At 45.3% G+C, this 17,350-nt stretch overlaps 1 protein-coding gene across 8 annotated transcripts in view; it reads right to left on the bottom strand.

The window, feature by feature from the left end:
- The window catches only part of MYO18B (myosin XVIIIB), a 234,028-nt gene that overhangs the window by 105,068 nt on the left and 111,610 nt on the right, over positions 1-17,350 (bottom strand). For 7 of the 8 annotated variants that reach the window (XM_073223995.1, XM_073223991.1, XM_073223990.1 and 4 more), the window contains exons 27-31: positions 14,182-14,306; positions 9,889-10,043; positions 6,041-6,164; positions 5,305-5,505; positions 1,522-1,632 (exon numbers count right to left, since the gene is read on the bottom strand). In XM_073223995.1, coding sequence (XP_073080096.1) covers positions 1,522-1,632; positions 5,305-5,505; positions 6,041-6,164; positions 9,889-10,043; positions 14,182-14,306 — 716 coding nt within the window. The remainder of the gene's footprint in view (positions 1-1,521; positions 1,633-5,304; positions 5,506-6,040; positions 6,165-9,888; positions 10,044-14,181; positions 14,307-17,350) is intronic. The other variant, XM_073223992.1, reaches the window with a different exon arrangement.

Raw genomic sequence — 17,350 nt, 5'->3', positions numbered from 1 at the left:
CTCCAACTCACGCTATCAGTGACCCCAATTCACGGGTGAACAAACTGAATCGGGGAGAGATTCTGAACCGTGTACTCCTAGGCGGTTGCTGCCGAGAGCGGTTAGCGTTCTGTCTCCCGGCCCCACCCCTCCTGCCACACCAGGCAGCCATCAGCATCCCCTCCCAGGTGGCTAACAATTGATTTCCTGCCACCGTGACAGGGAGACTGACCAGAGCAATCACTAGATGTGGAGTCGATGTTAGTGTCTGTCTCGAGGAGAAAAACACCTTTCTCTGACCTCGCCATCTCCCTTTATAAATCTGTCCACAGAAAAGCCCCAGGAGGGTCTGGGTCACATCTCCAACTAGTCAAGGGCCCTGGCTCAGGGCACACTCACGGTGCTGTGAGGCGCTCTTGGAATGCACCAGAAATGGTGCAGTTGCCCTCACCTAAGGGCACACGGAGCTGCCATCTCCTGACCCTCGGAAAGAAAGCAAATGCTGATTGGTGGTCACTTACGTTGAAAGCAGCTTCATTTCAAAACTTTATTTTAAGAGGCAGAGACACAAGGCACTCTGCTCACATCTGCTTTTAGAATAATGGCTAAGAAGCTAAAACTCTTTTTAAAAAATATGCAAAATAATCAAAACTATATATTGAGCAAGACAATGTTTTCTGGCGTGTATTTCCTAGAATATTTCCATAGGGCGTTCATAGATGTGATGTGTGTGTGTCCAAGCTAGAATAAGTGTGGGAACCATTGAGTTAACAGGTTCCTCAGGGCAGGACTTATCAGAGCCTTTGGTGGTAAGTTCACGTGCAGGAAGGGCTAAAGGAGGTAGCCCTGTCCAAGGCTGACTTCTGTCAGGTGCCTCCCAAATGACCTTCGATAGTCCAAACATTTGCAAAATAAAAAGTTTTTTAAAAATCTAGTATTTTGATTAAGAGACTGAGCTTTGGAGTCAGGCTGATCTAAGTTCACTGCCTTGTGAAAATGGCAGGCTTCAAAACACCATGACCCCAGTTAGGTAAAATGGTCTCTCTACAAATATGCATGTGTGTGTATACAATGAGAGAGATATGAAAGAACTTTTAGAAAGAGTAATAATGATCGCCTCCAGGTGGTAAGACTTCAAGGTTTACTGCTTTCCTTATACACTGTTGGAAACGTCTGTAAAGAGCTTGGATGAAATGTAAGAAATTATTTGCAAAGGAAAGAATCAGAAAAGATTGGTCCTCTTCGTCAAATGTTAAGCCCTTACCCAAGGCATAAATCACATGGCAAGACGGACTCTTGGCAGAAATCTTGGGATGATTGTGCTGGACAGTTCTAGAGACTTCTGAAAGTTCCAGGATTATATTTAAAATCCTGAAGGCACTTCTACTCCAGCCACCTTGAAAGCACCAACAGAGCTAAGGCCTCCAGTGGAGCAGAAAGCGCCTATCCCCAGGCCCTGGAGTGCCCCTCACCCTAAGAGAGAGGTAACCAAGACCGGACCTGCCAGGGCGCAAGGGCACAGCGTGCTCGCTGCTCACATACCCGCTTCTGGCAGGACTGGCGGACGTCCTCCAGCTCCTCCTCCCGGTCTTCCCGGTCCTTCTGATGCATCTGCTTCATCCGCTCGATCTCCAGCTCAAACCGCTGGCGGAGCTGCGGGAAGCAAGGAGAACACAGGAGGGTGACCCACACCAACCAAGTCATCCTTGGCATTCCAGTTGCATTTTTTATTTTTGGAGTGCGTGGATGAAAGTGGAGTTCTCCCCCAGGCACCCAGGAAGGTCAGAAATGGAAGGTACATGGCCCAAATGCTGCCTCTATGCCTTCCTGTGGTCACAGGGGTCATACTCTTTTCCACTGAGTTTCAATGTAGCCTCAGAATCCTTCTCAACACGCTTAAGATGAAACAAATTTGTCATGCCTGGAGCAGTGATGGTTTTTTTGGATGGGTAAATAAGTGGGTGGATGGATGATAAACTAGAAGTTTATTTATGAAGATTTCAAAGCCTGGGGAGGGAGAGATAACTTGCCCGCAGTGTTGCCATGGACAATTCACGTCGCCTCCAGGTACCTTTCTCTATAGAGAACAACCGCCTTGGAATGCTTGATGAGAATTAAATGAAATAATCCATGTAAAGCATCTAGTACATGAATACTACTTTCTCTTTAACCATTATTTTGAAAAGAGGGAGAAAGGACTCTCCCCTCCGGTCCTCACAGCCCGACTTAGTCAAGATCTGTGTCCCCATGAAGTCAGTGAGTCTTTTACGTGAGAGCCCCCAAAACGTGCTCAGAGCAGACAAAAGTGCTGTGCACGGTAGTCAAACTGCGTGATGTTACATAAAAGGTTCTAGAATTGGAGGCAGAAGTCATGGGTTCCAGTTCTAGTTCAAAATTATACTCTCTTGATCTTCCTAAGACTGGCCCGAGCTCTGGCTTCTCAAATTCTGTGGCATATTAGAATTACTTCATGCATTAAAAAAATTAAATTCCAGAGATTCTCCCTCAACCTATTGGATCAGAATCTCCAGGATACAGGCCCTAAGAATCTAGTTTTAAGCTTTCAATTACCTACACTCTTTACACTGTTGATTCATGGAGCTGCATTTGGAACCCAATACCATGGATGGATAACATTGTACAAACCGTAACTTTCTGACCATTTCCTGCACCACCCCAGAACCTCTCACCAAGCTTTCAGAGGGTTGCAATTGCTTTTCCTTCCAAGGAAATTAAGTTGAGAAAAAACGATCTTGGTCTTTTAAAGTGTTGATAGTATTTTCTGCTCTGTAGGACTGTGGTAAAGAGAAAAAAGGAGGGTTCCCCCTATTATAGTTCCTGGCATAAAGCAGGCTCACTTTAAATGTCAACTTCCTTCCCTGCCTCCTTTAAAATGACAGAGGTTATGGGGAGATAATCCAAAACAAGGAGCTTAAGCAAGTAAATACAATATTTCTTTTTCATTTTTTTCTAGCCTCTTGGGTACTCCTGACATCTGCAATACCATTTATGTCAAGCTTGTATGAGTTAACATAAAATTCCCTGGAAAAAGTGCTATATTGTAATCAATAAATATTGCCTCGATGTCTACAAGGACATAATGTGGGATGAGGTTATGGGTGAGGCCAAAGATATTTGAAAGTGGTGAGTCAGCCTTGCCTCTTGTGTGAAGTGAAGGTGGAAATTCAGGAATCAGCATTACCGCTGGGGTCCCGGAAGTCACGGGAGGACATTTCTGCTTCGGAGCACTGAGTAGCCCCCTGCTGGGAGCTTAAAGAGTTAACAGTTTTCCAAAGAGCTTGCTTTATTCTTGACTCTGGGTTGCTATGTGATGGTGAACCTTTAATGACCTACGCGGACATTCCACCTCCTTCATGAACCTTCTCGGATCCATAGCTGGGGTTAGGGGCAACCTAAGGGATTGATGAGGCTCTGATTTCATTGTACAAATGAGGAGACCAAAGTCTAGCGATAACTGAGGACTTGTCTAAGGTCATACAGACAAGGCACTACCTTGAGGAACCCATCTGGATGTGACCATATTACAGCTGCTTAAGTGCCACATGACTTTCCTGTCTTAGGCCTTTGTGCAGGCTGTTCCTTCTGCCTAGAACTCTCTTGATGAGCCAACTTGGATTCATCCTTCACCTTGCAGCTTTGATAAATGTGACTTCCTCCAAGAAGCCTTCCCTGTTTCCCCAGCTATGCTCCTAAGCCAGATCTGCAAATTAAGCTTCCCCAGGACATTAAGCGTGACTATAACTATCAGGAGGGCAAAGACCACATTTGTCTTATTTCAGCTGCATCCTTAGCATATGACACCAAATAGGTACTTGATAAATACTGGTTGACTGAGTAAGTAAGGCAGCTCTGTTTTCTGAACAATTTCAGACTCTGTCCTTTGATGCCCACCACACCCTGGTCTCAATACTTGGTGGGCTCCATGTCCATGCAGCGGGAATAGGGGAGAAGCAAGGAGGGCACCTCGATCTTCCCACCCCACGTCCCACACCCCCCTCACCTCCTAACTCCCCACTCTCTCACCCCACTTTATCAGAGCTGCTCAGAGTTCAACTGCCTTACAAATCCACACTGCCTGCTCAGATTTTCTTGAAAAAGGGGCTCTGCCCTTAGGACCACTTCAAAATAATTGCCACTTATGAAATCCCATGTGAGAAATTTCTTACAAGCTAAGCATCAGGAAAAGCCTTGCTTCCCCTTGAAAAACTGGTTTGTCTTTATCATGGGATAAAAAAAAAAGTACCAAGTTCACATTTCCTTTTTCTCTCTGGCCACCAGGAGTTTTAGATGTAAAACTACTAAGTATGGAAGATCCTATGTTTTGCGTATCTGCATATTAATCCACCATCCCTGCCCCTCCTTAGCATCTATTCTAGTTTGCGTTTTTCTGGTTTAGATTGTTTTCTTTATAATTTTTCTATTTTATTGCACATACAACCTGTAAGCGGCTTCTAATTCTGTCAGATGAAGTGGGCATATAAATAAACAAGCAGACATATAAAATCTTCACCTGGTACTTTGTGGAAGATGCTGGTACTAGAGTATTTGATATTCCTGTCTATCCCCCTTAGTTATTTTGCAGTTTCCAAACAGTAACTCTCCAATCTTCCTCAAGTTTGTGTACAGCAAATGCACACAGTAGGTATGCCAGGCACCATGGAGTCAGATGGCCAGCCTTCAAGTTCTACCCCTGCTGCTTTCTCTGCATCTCTGAACCTCACTTCCACATCTGTAAAGTGGGGATGATACTAATAGCTCCCTATGTTAAGTTCTTGTGCCGATTCCTGAGATGATTAAGCGGGGAGAGCTTAGGGCTGAGTCTGGTACGCAGTCAGCGCTCAATAAGTGTCAGATCTTGGTCAATGGTTATTTATTGAGCACCAACTATGTACCTGGCCTCACTTTAGACTCTAGGGATACCCTGACAAGTAAGATCAACACAAAACCCTGTCTTCCTGAAACATACATCCTAATGGAGGAGAGAAGCATTGAGCAAATTTTTTAAAATACTATTGAATATGAAGGAGAAGAGACCAGCTAAGGAGACAGAAAGTGAATGGTGTACGGGTGGGGCTTTATCCAAGAGGGTGATGAGGGCAAGTTCTCTGAGATGACACTGACACTTGCAGGAAGGCGAGCATGGGCTGGATCACGAAGGCTCTGAATGTCAGACGTAGGGCTTTAGAGGCTCTCTGGGGCAACAGGGAGCCACAGAAAGAAGAGGAGAAGCTGAGTGAGTTGCCAATGTTATATTTAAATAACTCCGCTCTGCACTGGAGCCAGCAATGGGCAGGGCTTGCCTACCTGCTCCAGTTGCTTGATGGTGTTTTCCTGCTGGCTGTGGATTTTCTGTTGCTCGAGGGCACTGGATTCCAGCTCCCAGAGCCTCTCCTTCAAACCAGCGACACAATTTCCCCCCGAAGAGAGCGGCCCCAGCAGCTCCCGTTTTTGGGCCTGCAGCGTCTTCACCTCTTGAGTCAGCTGCAATGTCTCCTGCTCCTTTTGCTACAGAAACAAAGGGGACAGAGATCTGGAGTCACGTGACTATGCCTCCCCTCCCCCCAGGGTTACCTCTATGAGCTGCCAGCTACATCTCACCCTTGCAGCCCTGCACAGTACCCCTGGTGGGACACCAAAGGCTAAGAGGTTCTCCCAAGGATAACAGGGAGCCACAGAAGGGTGAGGCTCAGCCAAGTAAGATGCCTATGCCATATTCTAATTCAATCCCCCTGCACGGGACAAGGCTGCAGCTGACTCATTCTGTGCCAAGCCCTCCACGCCTCCCAGGTGGGCACCTTGGAACTCATGCTGGTGGGCAGAGCAAGAACAGGAAGGACATCAAGCTAGGGAGGCCTGATTATCAATCTGCCGTGAACTCTTTGTTTTATTAAGGCATGCTGGAACCCATGGCTCCAGCTGGCTGGCAGACCAGGACATCTACCCAGAGTTCTCTCCTTGCACTGTTTACAGCAGACGCATGGTGAGGTTTTCTGAGTCAGCAACCCAGAGCCGAATGGGTTCCATGTGCTCTATCGCTTACCTTCAACTGCTGCTGAAGTTGGCCGAGTTCCCACCGCACGCCTGTGTTCTCCTGCGTCACTTTCTCGCGGAGGCCCTTCTCAAACACAGACTCACCCAGGGCCTGGGCCAGCTGCATGTCAAACCTGTCCAAGCAGAACACGTGTCATGGCACCCTGGTGGGGGGACCTGGGGCAAGGGAGGAAGGGGGCTGGAGAGAACCACTCAAGGGTGAGAATGACATGGAGGGTCTGCTCAGGGCTTTGGTGCAAGGCTGTGGGTGCGGGATAGGAATCTGCAACGCCAGAGAGCAACTTGCAGGGTTTATATAGGCTTTTATAGGTTTCTACAGAAATACTGGAGACTTAAGTAAAATATGATAAAAAATACATAGATGAAAATGAAAATAGAATACAATTATATACAGATAAAGAATAAAAATAAAAAACATAGATATATAGAAAGATCCAATCAATGTGGTTTATCAGTGTATGCCAAGAACCTTTAACTCTACAAGGCCTGGTTTGGTGTCTAACAGTAATTGGTTGGTGAATGGATGAATGTATAATCTGCACAAACAAGGGATATTCTACATTTCATATTTTACATGATTATTATCTGGCTATGCACTTGTATGCCATATTAGAGTGGGGTAATTATTGATAAAATGCTGGATGTTAGTACATTCAATCTTGTCTTCCTTTGTCTCTCAAGCAGAATACACAGAGACTAGACAGTCCTACTGGGGGTCCATTTCCTGGAAATTAGGAAAGGCCTCGCCTGGGGCAATCCCGGCCCCTCCATGATGGTGGCCACTAGGTGAGAGGCACTCCCTGGGTGTGACATCATTCCACGCAGCCGTCTCAGCCTCTACCTCTATCAGAGATGAGGAAACCAATAGAAGGCTCTGCCAGGCCTCAGTAAGATGGGACCCTGGCCACTTGTCCTTGGCCCATACAGGAAGTCCCACTGCTCCCGGGAACATGGTGTGGCCAGAATGGCCAAATTGGGCATGGGGCTTGGGCCTTGGGCCTTGGTAAGAAGAACGTTACCCTTGTTACAAGATTATCCAATGTCCCTTGACACTAGATGGTCATTCAAAGTCTCAGACTCCTGAGGAAGCCAATCATGAGTCCCATGAGGGATCGCTTCTGCCGAAACAGCCCGGGAGCTTTGTGATTGGCTGTTGGTGGCATCATTCAAGAGGCACTATTGGTTGCCTGTGAATGGAAACACTGTGATGGTATAAGGATTCAGTGGTCACAAACAGCCAGGCTCTGGTCTGGGGTCCATTTGGTCTTTATAACAAGAGCAAGAAACATGTTGTTATACACATTTCACAGAAGAAAAACCTGACATTCAGAGCAGTGGAGTGATTCAGCCTAAAATTCCAAAGTGGTGGAAGCAGGTTGGAGCCCAGCCTGTCTACCATTCCAGCTCGTCTCTCATCTACCAGCCTATACTCTGGGACAGGTACGATAAGACAGTGGGAGCCAGACAGTGGCTGATATTCCAAAGTTGTCCGTGACTTAATAAGCCACCTGATGCCAAAGAATGGCTCCTACAGACCCTAACTTCTGGAACACACCAGCCGACCCACTGCCTGAGGCCAGACAGATTGGCACACCCCATTCACCCCACTAGGAGTGGGCCCAATGCCCAGCATCCCTTGAGTGTGGGAGTCAACGAACCCAGCCCAGGCCTTACCCAGTAGAAGCGGGCTGGGAGTTCCATCAGCCCTCAGAACTGAGTGTTGTGACCCATGGGTAACCATGGCAACAAGAAGCCAAGTCCAAATGGAACCAGAATGGGCCACTCTAGACTTAGAAGCCAAGGTCAGAACAGTGGACTCTACCGGTGAGGAGACGTCCCTCCGTCCTGGGCCCAGCAAACTCAGGGGGTGGCTGCACCTGTAACTGGATTAAACTTACAGAGGTATGCGGAAGTATTGCTAATTTCTAGATCTCTCCCTCACTGGTCATTCTGCCTGAATTTCCACCATTAGGTTGAGACTTCTACTGCCCTCATAGGCTCCTGCCAAAATGCTAGGCTCATCTAGAAAGACAATGGTTGCTATTTGTAATTAGCATCAAAACATAAATTAACTTCTCTGAAGAGACGGTAGCTAAGTGGAAAGCATTATAGGACAGGTAAGAGGAAGAAATTAAGTATGAAGAAATGGGGATTTTCACAGGGGGGGCATTATAGGGGCGCTCTTAAGTCCTAGAATAAGGGATAACCCAAGGGGGTTAGGAAACAACCAGAGAGATGAATTTTCTGGCTGCATAAATCCAAAGACAGTCCCCCTAACTCTTAGAGAGCTGAAACCATCCACCTTCAGCACAGGGGTGGAACCATAGGTGAGGGCTAACATTGTCATAGCTCCAGAGATCTGGGGGGTGATGGAGTCCACGCCTCTCAATTTGCAGATTGGGGTCGGTCAGGGTCGGGGCTGGGCCTGTCAGAGCTGTTCTTCAACACCAGGTGGCCTGTTTAAGAACAAGGACTCTTCTGCAACATCAGTCACTCTCTGGCCCAGAGAGGTGGTGTCATTTCACAAGGTCACACAAGGTCGGACAAAGTCATTTTCCCCACTGCAAGGACAATGTTCAGCAAGAACCCCCATGGGCATGTGAAAAAGGAAACAGTTGGAAATCAGTCACATAGACCTCTCATTTTGAGAGCCATGCTTTCTGACTCATTTTTCAGATGAAAACGTCCGCTCAGAAAAGCTCAAAGATAAACACAGAGACAATATCTAACGCAGATCAAGATCAAAACCTATGCCACTCCCATGGAAATGTAATTCAGTTTGCTACCTCTTGGAAAAGGCTCTCAGCAAGACCATGTTCTGGCACACGCAGGAATGTTTTCCTGTGTTTGTATCCTGGACCTTCTAAAAGAGGCTGTGATGCATCCAGGTGCCTCCTAGCAAGTCTCCATGAGGGCTAGTCTGGCTCAAAACAGGAGCCCTCCACATCTTTACTCTTCTCAAACAAGCTGAAGAGCTGCAGACACAGCCAGGGTGTCCAGAGATGAAAGCACCTCAGGCGCTGAGGTTTTGCAAAAGGAAACCGGTGAGTGTGGACCTGGGCTCTGCTGCTCTAGGCTCCGCCACTGGCGAGCTGTGACAGCATCCCAGTGGGAAAGCAAGCATGTGAACCAGCATGCAGCTTCACACTTGGGATCTTGTTCATACCCAAGGTCCAGTCCCGGCCAGAACTGACCTGAGCATCCAGACCCTAAACGAAAAAGGCAGGGGCTCAGTATTCTGCCTTCCTTCTCTTTCCCCATTTTCCACAATGGGACTGGGAACCAGGCAGGATCTGGCCTGTTGGATACACCAGCCATATTATTTAGTTCTTACCACAAGGGTAAGAACAATCTCACCCCCTCTTAAGGAAAACAATCTGAGGCTGAGAAGGGTTGAAGGACAAGTCCAAGGTCGCACAACTAGAAAGAGGCACAGCTGGGACTTGAACCAGGGTGGTATGATGTCAGCACTTTGCTCCTAACCATCATGCTAGGCTCTTTGTCTTCCATGGACAAACTCTTCATTGATAAATGGAGACACTGAGTTCCCGAGAGGCCAAGAAAGTTCCCAAGGACACATGCTCCATGGGTAATAGGGCTCAAATTGGGTAACAGAAAAGAATGATTTTTTGCCATATTCTTAGGAGAACCTCGCAAGAATAAGGTGTGGGTTGGGGAAGGAAACAAGGGAGTTGGCAGAAAAAGAGGGTTCAGCCCTAGGGATGAGGAACCCTGACAGAGTGAGGGAGCTTGGGAGGAGAAACCAGAGACCCCAGTGGACCCCAGCACCAATGCGCGCACCCTGGTACCCAGGGGACGATGCAGAATGTGACTCACTTCTTCTGTTTCTTCTCCAGCTCGTGGTTTCGGCTTTGCTCATTCTCTAGCTGGAGGTGGGTGTCCTCCAGGTCACAGGTCAGATGGTGGCACTTCCTCTTAAGCTGGTGAGCCATCTTCTTGGCCCCCTCGTAAGCACCCTGGAGCTCCCCGAGCTGTGGGAGTAACAGGATCAATCAGCCCACTCTGGTAGCACTGAGTGGACTTCCTACTTTATTTCAAGCAGCTGCCACTTCCAAGGTGAGCATGATGGGCACTGGCGCCAGAAAGATTGGGTCTTGACCACTTTCTACCTGTGTCACTTTAAGGAACCCTCAGTTTGCTCAGGGGTAAAAAAAGGGGTAATTACATCAACTTCATAGGTTGGTATTTAATTTTCCTCAATAATCCTCCTGCCAACACACCCCCAGATTCTTCACATGCCCTGTTTAAACTTGACAGCCCCTAGAATACTGTATAATTAATGCCCCCATCAGCTGGCATAATCTGCAGAGCCGTGTGAGCATTAGCCATGAAACAGCTAGAAGGGCACACATAGAAATCAGCCCAGGAAACCCAGGCCCAAATTGCACAGGAATGCACATGGCTGCATACAGAGAGGATGCCCCTTACATCTTCCTCGACGAAACACCCTCCCAAATGTCCTAGTTTCGATCTGGGAGAGAGGGCAACTCAGCACACTGGCTTTGAAGGAATGGCCTCATTAAAGAATTGTTTTAAATAAGCAAAACTCTAAGCTAATGAAGCCTGTAATTCTAAATTCAGTATTCGAAGGCAAATGGAATGTTTTCTTATATTCTGCTGCTCAGAAAAGGTTGCAGTTTTATTACATTTTAATGTAGCATGAATATCCACCCTTCCTTGGGAAAACTGACCTGACTTTATAATTTGTTATTAAAGAACTGGGCTGTTTCCCTGTAGTTGTCCTGTGTTCATCTATAGCTTAGTATGTCTCTTGAGGAACACAATAGAACGTCAGTCTTGGAATCAAACACTAAAATCACCACCACCATGGTGGATAATGAGCCCCAACTTCTCTTGTTTATAAGATCCCATGTAAGGATCTTGCCCTGGTTCACTTGCAAGATAGCCCAAGATACTTGTCTCTTGACGATGAGGAGCTATAATTATAGTAGGGCTGGCAAATATGACCTTAGCTCTCATGGTGCTTACCTCTATGGAGAGACCAAGGAAGCAAATAATAACAATATAGCATGACAAAGCTTATATTTGGGGAATGATTCAGGGGCACTCAATCCAATCTGTCAGGGAAGATTTTCTGGTAAGAGAACACTTAATTAAGCTGAAATATTAAGGAGAGTTGGAGATATATAGACAGGGGAGAGAAAGAGTGTGCTAGGAAGAGGAAACAGCATATGCAAAGGCCCAGAGGTGAGAAACAATAAGGCATTTTCTGGAGGAGAGAAAAATATAGTGCAATGGAACAGAATAGAGAGCGCAGTAGTAGACTCACCAAAATAGTCAACTGACCTTTAATAAAGGGCAAAGTCAATACAATGGCACAAACAAAATCTTTTTAACAAATGGTGCTGGCCCAATTGGACACCCACATGCAAAAAAATGAATCTAGACACAGACCTTACACCCTTCACAAAAATTAACTCAAAATGAATCACAGACCTAAATGTATAATACAAAACTACAAACAGATCCTGAAAGAAAACAGAGGAAAAGCCTGGATGACTCTGGGCTTGGCAATGACTTTTTTAAATATGACACCAAAGCCATGACTCATGAGAGAGAACTTATAGCCTAGACTTTATTAAAATTAAAAAGTATGCTCTTTAAGTGACACTCATTAAGAGAGTGAAAAGACAAGCCATAGCTAGGAGAAAATATCTGTAAAAGACGTATCTGCTAAAAGACTGTATCTAAATACAAAATATCTTAAAACTCAACAATAAGAAAACCTCTCAATTAAAAAATTGGTCAAAGATTTTAACAGACGTTTCACCAAAGAAGATAGATGGTGAATGAGCATATCAAAAGATGCTCCATATTTTATGTCATCAGGGAATTGCAAATTAAAACAATGAGATACTACTACATGTCTATTAGAATGGCTAAAATCTGGAGCACTGATTACACCAAATGTTGACAAGGATGTTAAGCAACTGAAACACTTACTCTTTGCTGGTGAGAATGCAAAATGGCATGGCTACTTTGTGAGATGGTTTGGTGGTTTCTTACAAAACTACACATACTCTTACCGCATGATATAGTTATCATGTTCCTTGGCATTTACCCAAAGGGGCTGAAAACGTATGTCCACATAAAAACCCACACACAGATGTTTGTTGCAGTTTTATTCATAATTGCCAAATTGGAAGCAACCAAGATGTTCTTCAGTAGATGAATAGACAAACTGTGGTACATTCAGATGATGGACTATTATTCAGTGCTAAAAAGAAATAAGCTATCAAGCCATTAAAAGATGTGGAGGAACCTTAAATGCACATCACTAAATGAAAGAAACCAATCTGAAAAGACTATATATGGTATGATTCCAACTCTGTGACATTCTGGAAAAGGCAAAATTATGGAGACAGTGCACCTATCAGTGGTTGCCAGGGGCTGGGGGAGAGAGATAACAGGCAGAGCACAGAGGACATTAGGACAATGAAACCACACTGCATGAAACTACAATGGTGGGTACGTGTCAGTATACACTTGTCCAAACCCATGGAATGTACACTACCAAGCGTGAACCCTAATGTCAACTCTGATCTTTGGGTGATAATGATGTGTCAAAGTATGTTCATCAGTTGTATCGATTGTATCCTCCACTCTAGTGGAGGATGTTAATAATGGTGGAGACTGTATATATGCGGGGGTGAGGGCGCATGGAAAATCTCTATACCTTCCCTCAACTATGCTGGGAGCCTTAAACACCTGAGTGTGGTTGGACTCAGTGGTGTGCTAGAGCTGACTTGACCTGCTGATGAGAGTTGACTGTAATTCTCTTCCCAATTCCACATTCAGTGACACCACAATGGTAGCTTGAAATTGGCCCTGGTGGGAGTATTTACACCACAGCAACTGGCAGTTGGCAAATGCAACATATCAGGGTGTGTGTTTGTTTTCAGAGAGTCCGTTTATCAGTGCACCACTAGTTGTAAAGTGTAGTCGTGTTGGAATGTAGACAATGCAAAATCAGCAAGGAGCTAAACTATCACCACATTCTTATAGAAACACAAGGTAAGGTTACATTATATTTGCAATGTCTAGCTTCAATTTCAAAAAAGAAAGGGAAATTTCAGACCGTCAGGAATGCAGAGGACACAAAACAAGAGCAATAATGGTAGATGCTGACACCATGGCAGCCAAGATGGGGGAGAGGAGAAGCAGTTGAAAGATACAGAAATACCCCTAAGGATAGGGGCTATGTTTGAATGCCCGGAGACAGGAGACAAGGCCCTGAGCCCATGGAAGACAGGAAGTTGGAATGAAGACCCTTTTATTAAACCAGAGCCCTCAAAGAGCTGCACCTTGGTGAGAAGGGGCAGGAAGAGTTCCACCCACCGGCCTGGAAGGTGGTAAGAAATCCTGCTGCCGCTCTGGCTCTGGGCTGGGGAGTAAGTATTCCCACAAGAAATCAAAACCCCAGGTCTAAGCCTCATGAGGATTTAGAGCTCAATTGCACATATCGGACAATTCTGACACGGAGAATTTAGCATCATCCCAGGAATTGCTCAGGAGAAAGTACGAAAGTGCTGCCCTTAGAGGAACACATCCACCACCCCATAAACATGGGACTTCCATTAAAATCAATTAAGAGTTTAAAAACTTTTTAAAATAAGATCAGCTCAAAAATTTTTTTAAATACTTAAATACACAGAAAAAAATTTGCCCTGAGTCAGAGGGGGGGAAAATAGGAACATTCCATCAAGCAGACCACCTGGGGCTACGGTGGTGGGAATAGAAAGACCTGTTGAAGATGAGCTCACTATCAAAACGTGCAAAACACACAAGGATCGGTATGAGTTGCAATGCAGAACAATTTGAAAGAGGCTCTGAAAGATGATGGCCGCAGTGTGATAGATGCTTAAGGGGAGAGGCTGGAGGAAAGGAGACCAGGTGGGGGCTGTGGCTTTGGTTTAGATGAGAGATGGAGGTGGCAGGTTAGAGGCAACGGGAATGGATAAAATATAGAATGGGTGGTGCCCCTTCTCGCTCCCAAGGTCCAGCCCATACCTTGAATAGTGGAGGTTAAGAACCTGCTTACAATTTTCCCTTACCCTTTTGTGACTCAGACTACCTATTACCTCTTACCTTCTGCTCCAACTCTTTCCTGGACGTCAGCTCTGATTCCAGCCTCTCCTCAAATTGTTGTAAACGCTTTCGGAGGAACTCATTCTCCATCTGAGCACAGTCGAAGCGCATTTGCCACTCATCTGCTGTTTGACAAAGTCAGAAAGACCAGGTAAGTGAGGGTGGCTCCCTGCCACTTTCTTAGCTCCTTGCACATAATATTACAATATTAATAGAGTTCTTGAGGCTCAGCCTTGGACTTCAGGCTAGGAAATTCTGCTCTAAGTCCAAGCTTTATAAAAAAAAAAACACTCCATCCAGGCAGTCTGTCCTGACTCCCTCTAATTGTTTTAAGTTATTGACTACTCACTATTTTAAGCCTGGTTACTTATACTGTTCAATTTCTTTGAATACATACCTTTCTTTTTCCAAGGACATTCTATGGTCCTTGAGGGCAGGGGAGCTGTTATAGTCATTTGTGGATCCTTAACACTTTCTAGAAGAGTTCCCTACACATAGAAGTTTCCCCATACACATGATACAAGTTCACCAGTTGGAATAATCTTACTGGCCCCCATATTGGGTTACAGAGTATGCAATCAGTAACCATTGATTAAATTAACAAGTAAATGAGCAATAATTAAAGGGTCTGCTGAATGCCTAACAACAGAGACATTGGTCACAAGATATCTATATGAGAAAATTGAACAATATCTTGACTTGATAAATATCTAAAAAAATTATTTGCTGACATGATGAAATTGTTTGGCTAAATAGAATGGGCTAGAATGGGTTATGATGTCTTATCATTTGACTGTCTGGATAATAATTTCCTTAAGTTAATGGAACTATGGGAAACACTGCACAGGTGGACAGCTTAAGACAGAGACCATCCACCTGATCTCTCTCTCCATCCATCCATCCATCCATCCATCCATTGTTCCATCCATCATACACTGTTTATCTACTTCCATCCACCCAAACACTCACTGAGGACACTATTCCATACCAGGCACAATGGACAAGGAAATGACCAAAAAAACCATTCTACCTTCAAGGAGAGCCTGGTGGAAGGCCCAACAATGTAAAAAGATAACTATAACCTAGCACGATCAGAGCTTCCCTAAGGGAAGCTTACAGAAATTAAGAGGAGGACTGGAACGCATAAGGGCAGCAAACCCTTTTTTGTTCACGATTGTGTCCACAGGACTTAGTACAATAGTGTATCACAAACACTCCATAACGTTCACTGGATGGATGTTAGGGTGGATGGATGGATGGATGGATGGGTAATGGATAGATATATGGATAGGTGGATAGATAAATGGATGGCAGAGTAGATGGATAGGTGGGTGATTGGGGATGGATGGATGGTAGGACCGAGGTCTTGGGAGAGGTGACCCCGACAGGGATTCCCACATAACCAACCCGATCAGAAGGATGATATAACTGTAAGGACTTAGAGCTTGTTCAAGTTTCTGCCAAGGAAAATAGTATCATCATGGGAAAAGAATCCTGTCTCCTCACCAGGAAAAGAAATCTCAAGTAACAAACAGCATAGCCTGCAAAAGAAAGAGAAAGCAGGAAGCATTTCTGTGGGTGCCCGTGTGCTCTGTGCTCTGATGCGCTACAGAGAAAGTGGCATGAATGGCCACCATGAGCTGATGAGGAAACCGTTCTCCATTCCCCGAACTGATTTCCACTTCCGCCCCCTCCTCTCCAAGGGTGCTTATTCTTAGTTAGTATGTGTAATTCAGACTTTCACTGTCCAGTCACATCTTTCCTGGGTTGATCTGACCTCCCCATTTATACTGCAAGCTTCTTGAGAGTAGGACCCAACTAAAATTCTTCTTGTAAACCCCTAGTGTCCAGTTTAGTGCTAGATGCATACCATAAAAGGTTCTCTTTATATATTTAACCATACACAGTAGAAAAACATCCATTTAATAATTTATAATTTATACTCCTAACATGATAGGAATATAAACATGATAGAAGAGGAGGTGGTGGCTTTGCAGTGGTGTGATTCAAGTGTTTTATTGCTCCTTTTAACTTTCCTACATTTTAGAAATTTTCTATGATGATTATGTACCATTTTCATAATGAAAAACAAAGTATTTGTGGATGGGCTTCCTGGAGCAGGCATCCAGAGCTGAGGGCCTCTACAGCATTGTGACTCATGGGCTCCTGTGCTAGGCACGGCTGGTCCTCTCATTCAGCCCCTGTATCTTCCCATGGGAGACAAACCCAGGGCCATCACTGTGACATAAGTCACAGTCAGCATGCAGTGGGGACTGGTGTTCTTCTGGGGAACCTGCAGTATCCCACATGGCTGGTCTGTGCAAACACATCTGCTGCTCCTTGCACATACCCTACCGTGCTGGGTCTCGTGTATCAGAGAATCCCAGACTCCTTGGCATTAAGGTGCCCGGTAAATGCTTGCCATGGAGTAGCCAGGATGAAAGGCCGAGAGGGGCATAGAGGGCAAATCCTTGCCTCTTCTCCACAGCCGCATGACCTCCATTCCTCTGAGGGCCCCTGACGTTTCAAGAGCATGTATCCTCTGGGGGCACCGAATGAATGATGCCAGCATTTTCTAAAAGCTGACAGACTCCCTGGGCATCCTTCTCATGTACCTCATTTAGACGGGGGAGAGGAGTTGACAGAGATGTCACCAGGCCTGTCCAACCATGAGATGTGGGTCTCCAGGCAACCGTAAGGTGGACACCACCAGGAACCCTGGGTCCGCAGAGTTTCCGGATCTCTGGCAGTTCGGGGCCCTCTCATCCCCTCTCCATTCATTCAGTCATCACTGAGCATCTAATGTTGCTTCTCAATAGGTTTAGCAGTAGTTTCTGCTCCCCTTATGGGTGTGAACAATGATCCCACTAGTCCCCGCATGTATTAGTCATATTGATAGATAATTAAAATAGTCATGCTCACCTATGACTACATCCCTTTGAAAGATGAGAAAACTAAGGCATGATACTGCTTTTGCCCAAAGCCATCCAGCTAATAAAAGATGAGCCTAGATTCAAGTCAGAAACTCAAGTTTATAGACTTTTAACCACATTAAACCTCTGAACTGCCTTCCTCGAAACAGATATTGCAAATATCCATATACAGGTGCCTTGTTCTTAGAACCAGTGCTTTTTTCCATTGTTTTTTGCATTATTACTGAACAGTACCT

Source organism: Manis javanica, chromosome 15, assembly GCF_040802235.1.
Source record: "Manis javanica isolate MJ-LG chromosome 15, MJ_LKY, whole genome shotgun sequence".
NCBI classification, from domain to species: Eukaryota; Metazoa; Chordata; class Mammalia; order Pholidota; family Manidae; genus Manis; species Manis javanica.
The sequence above is the reverse complement of the archived record's forward strand: the minus strand, read 5'-3'. Positions and strand labels throughout refer to the sequence as shown.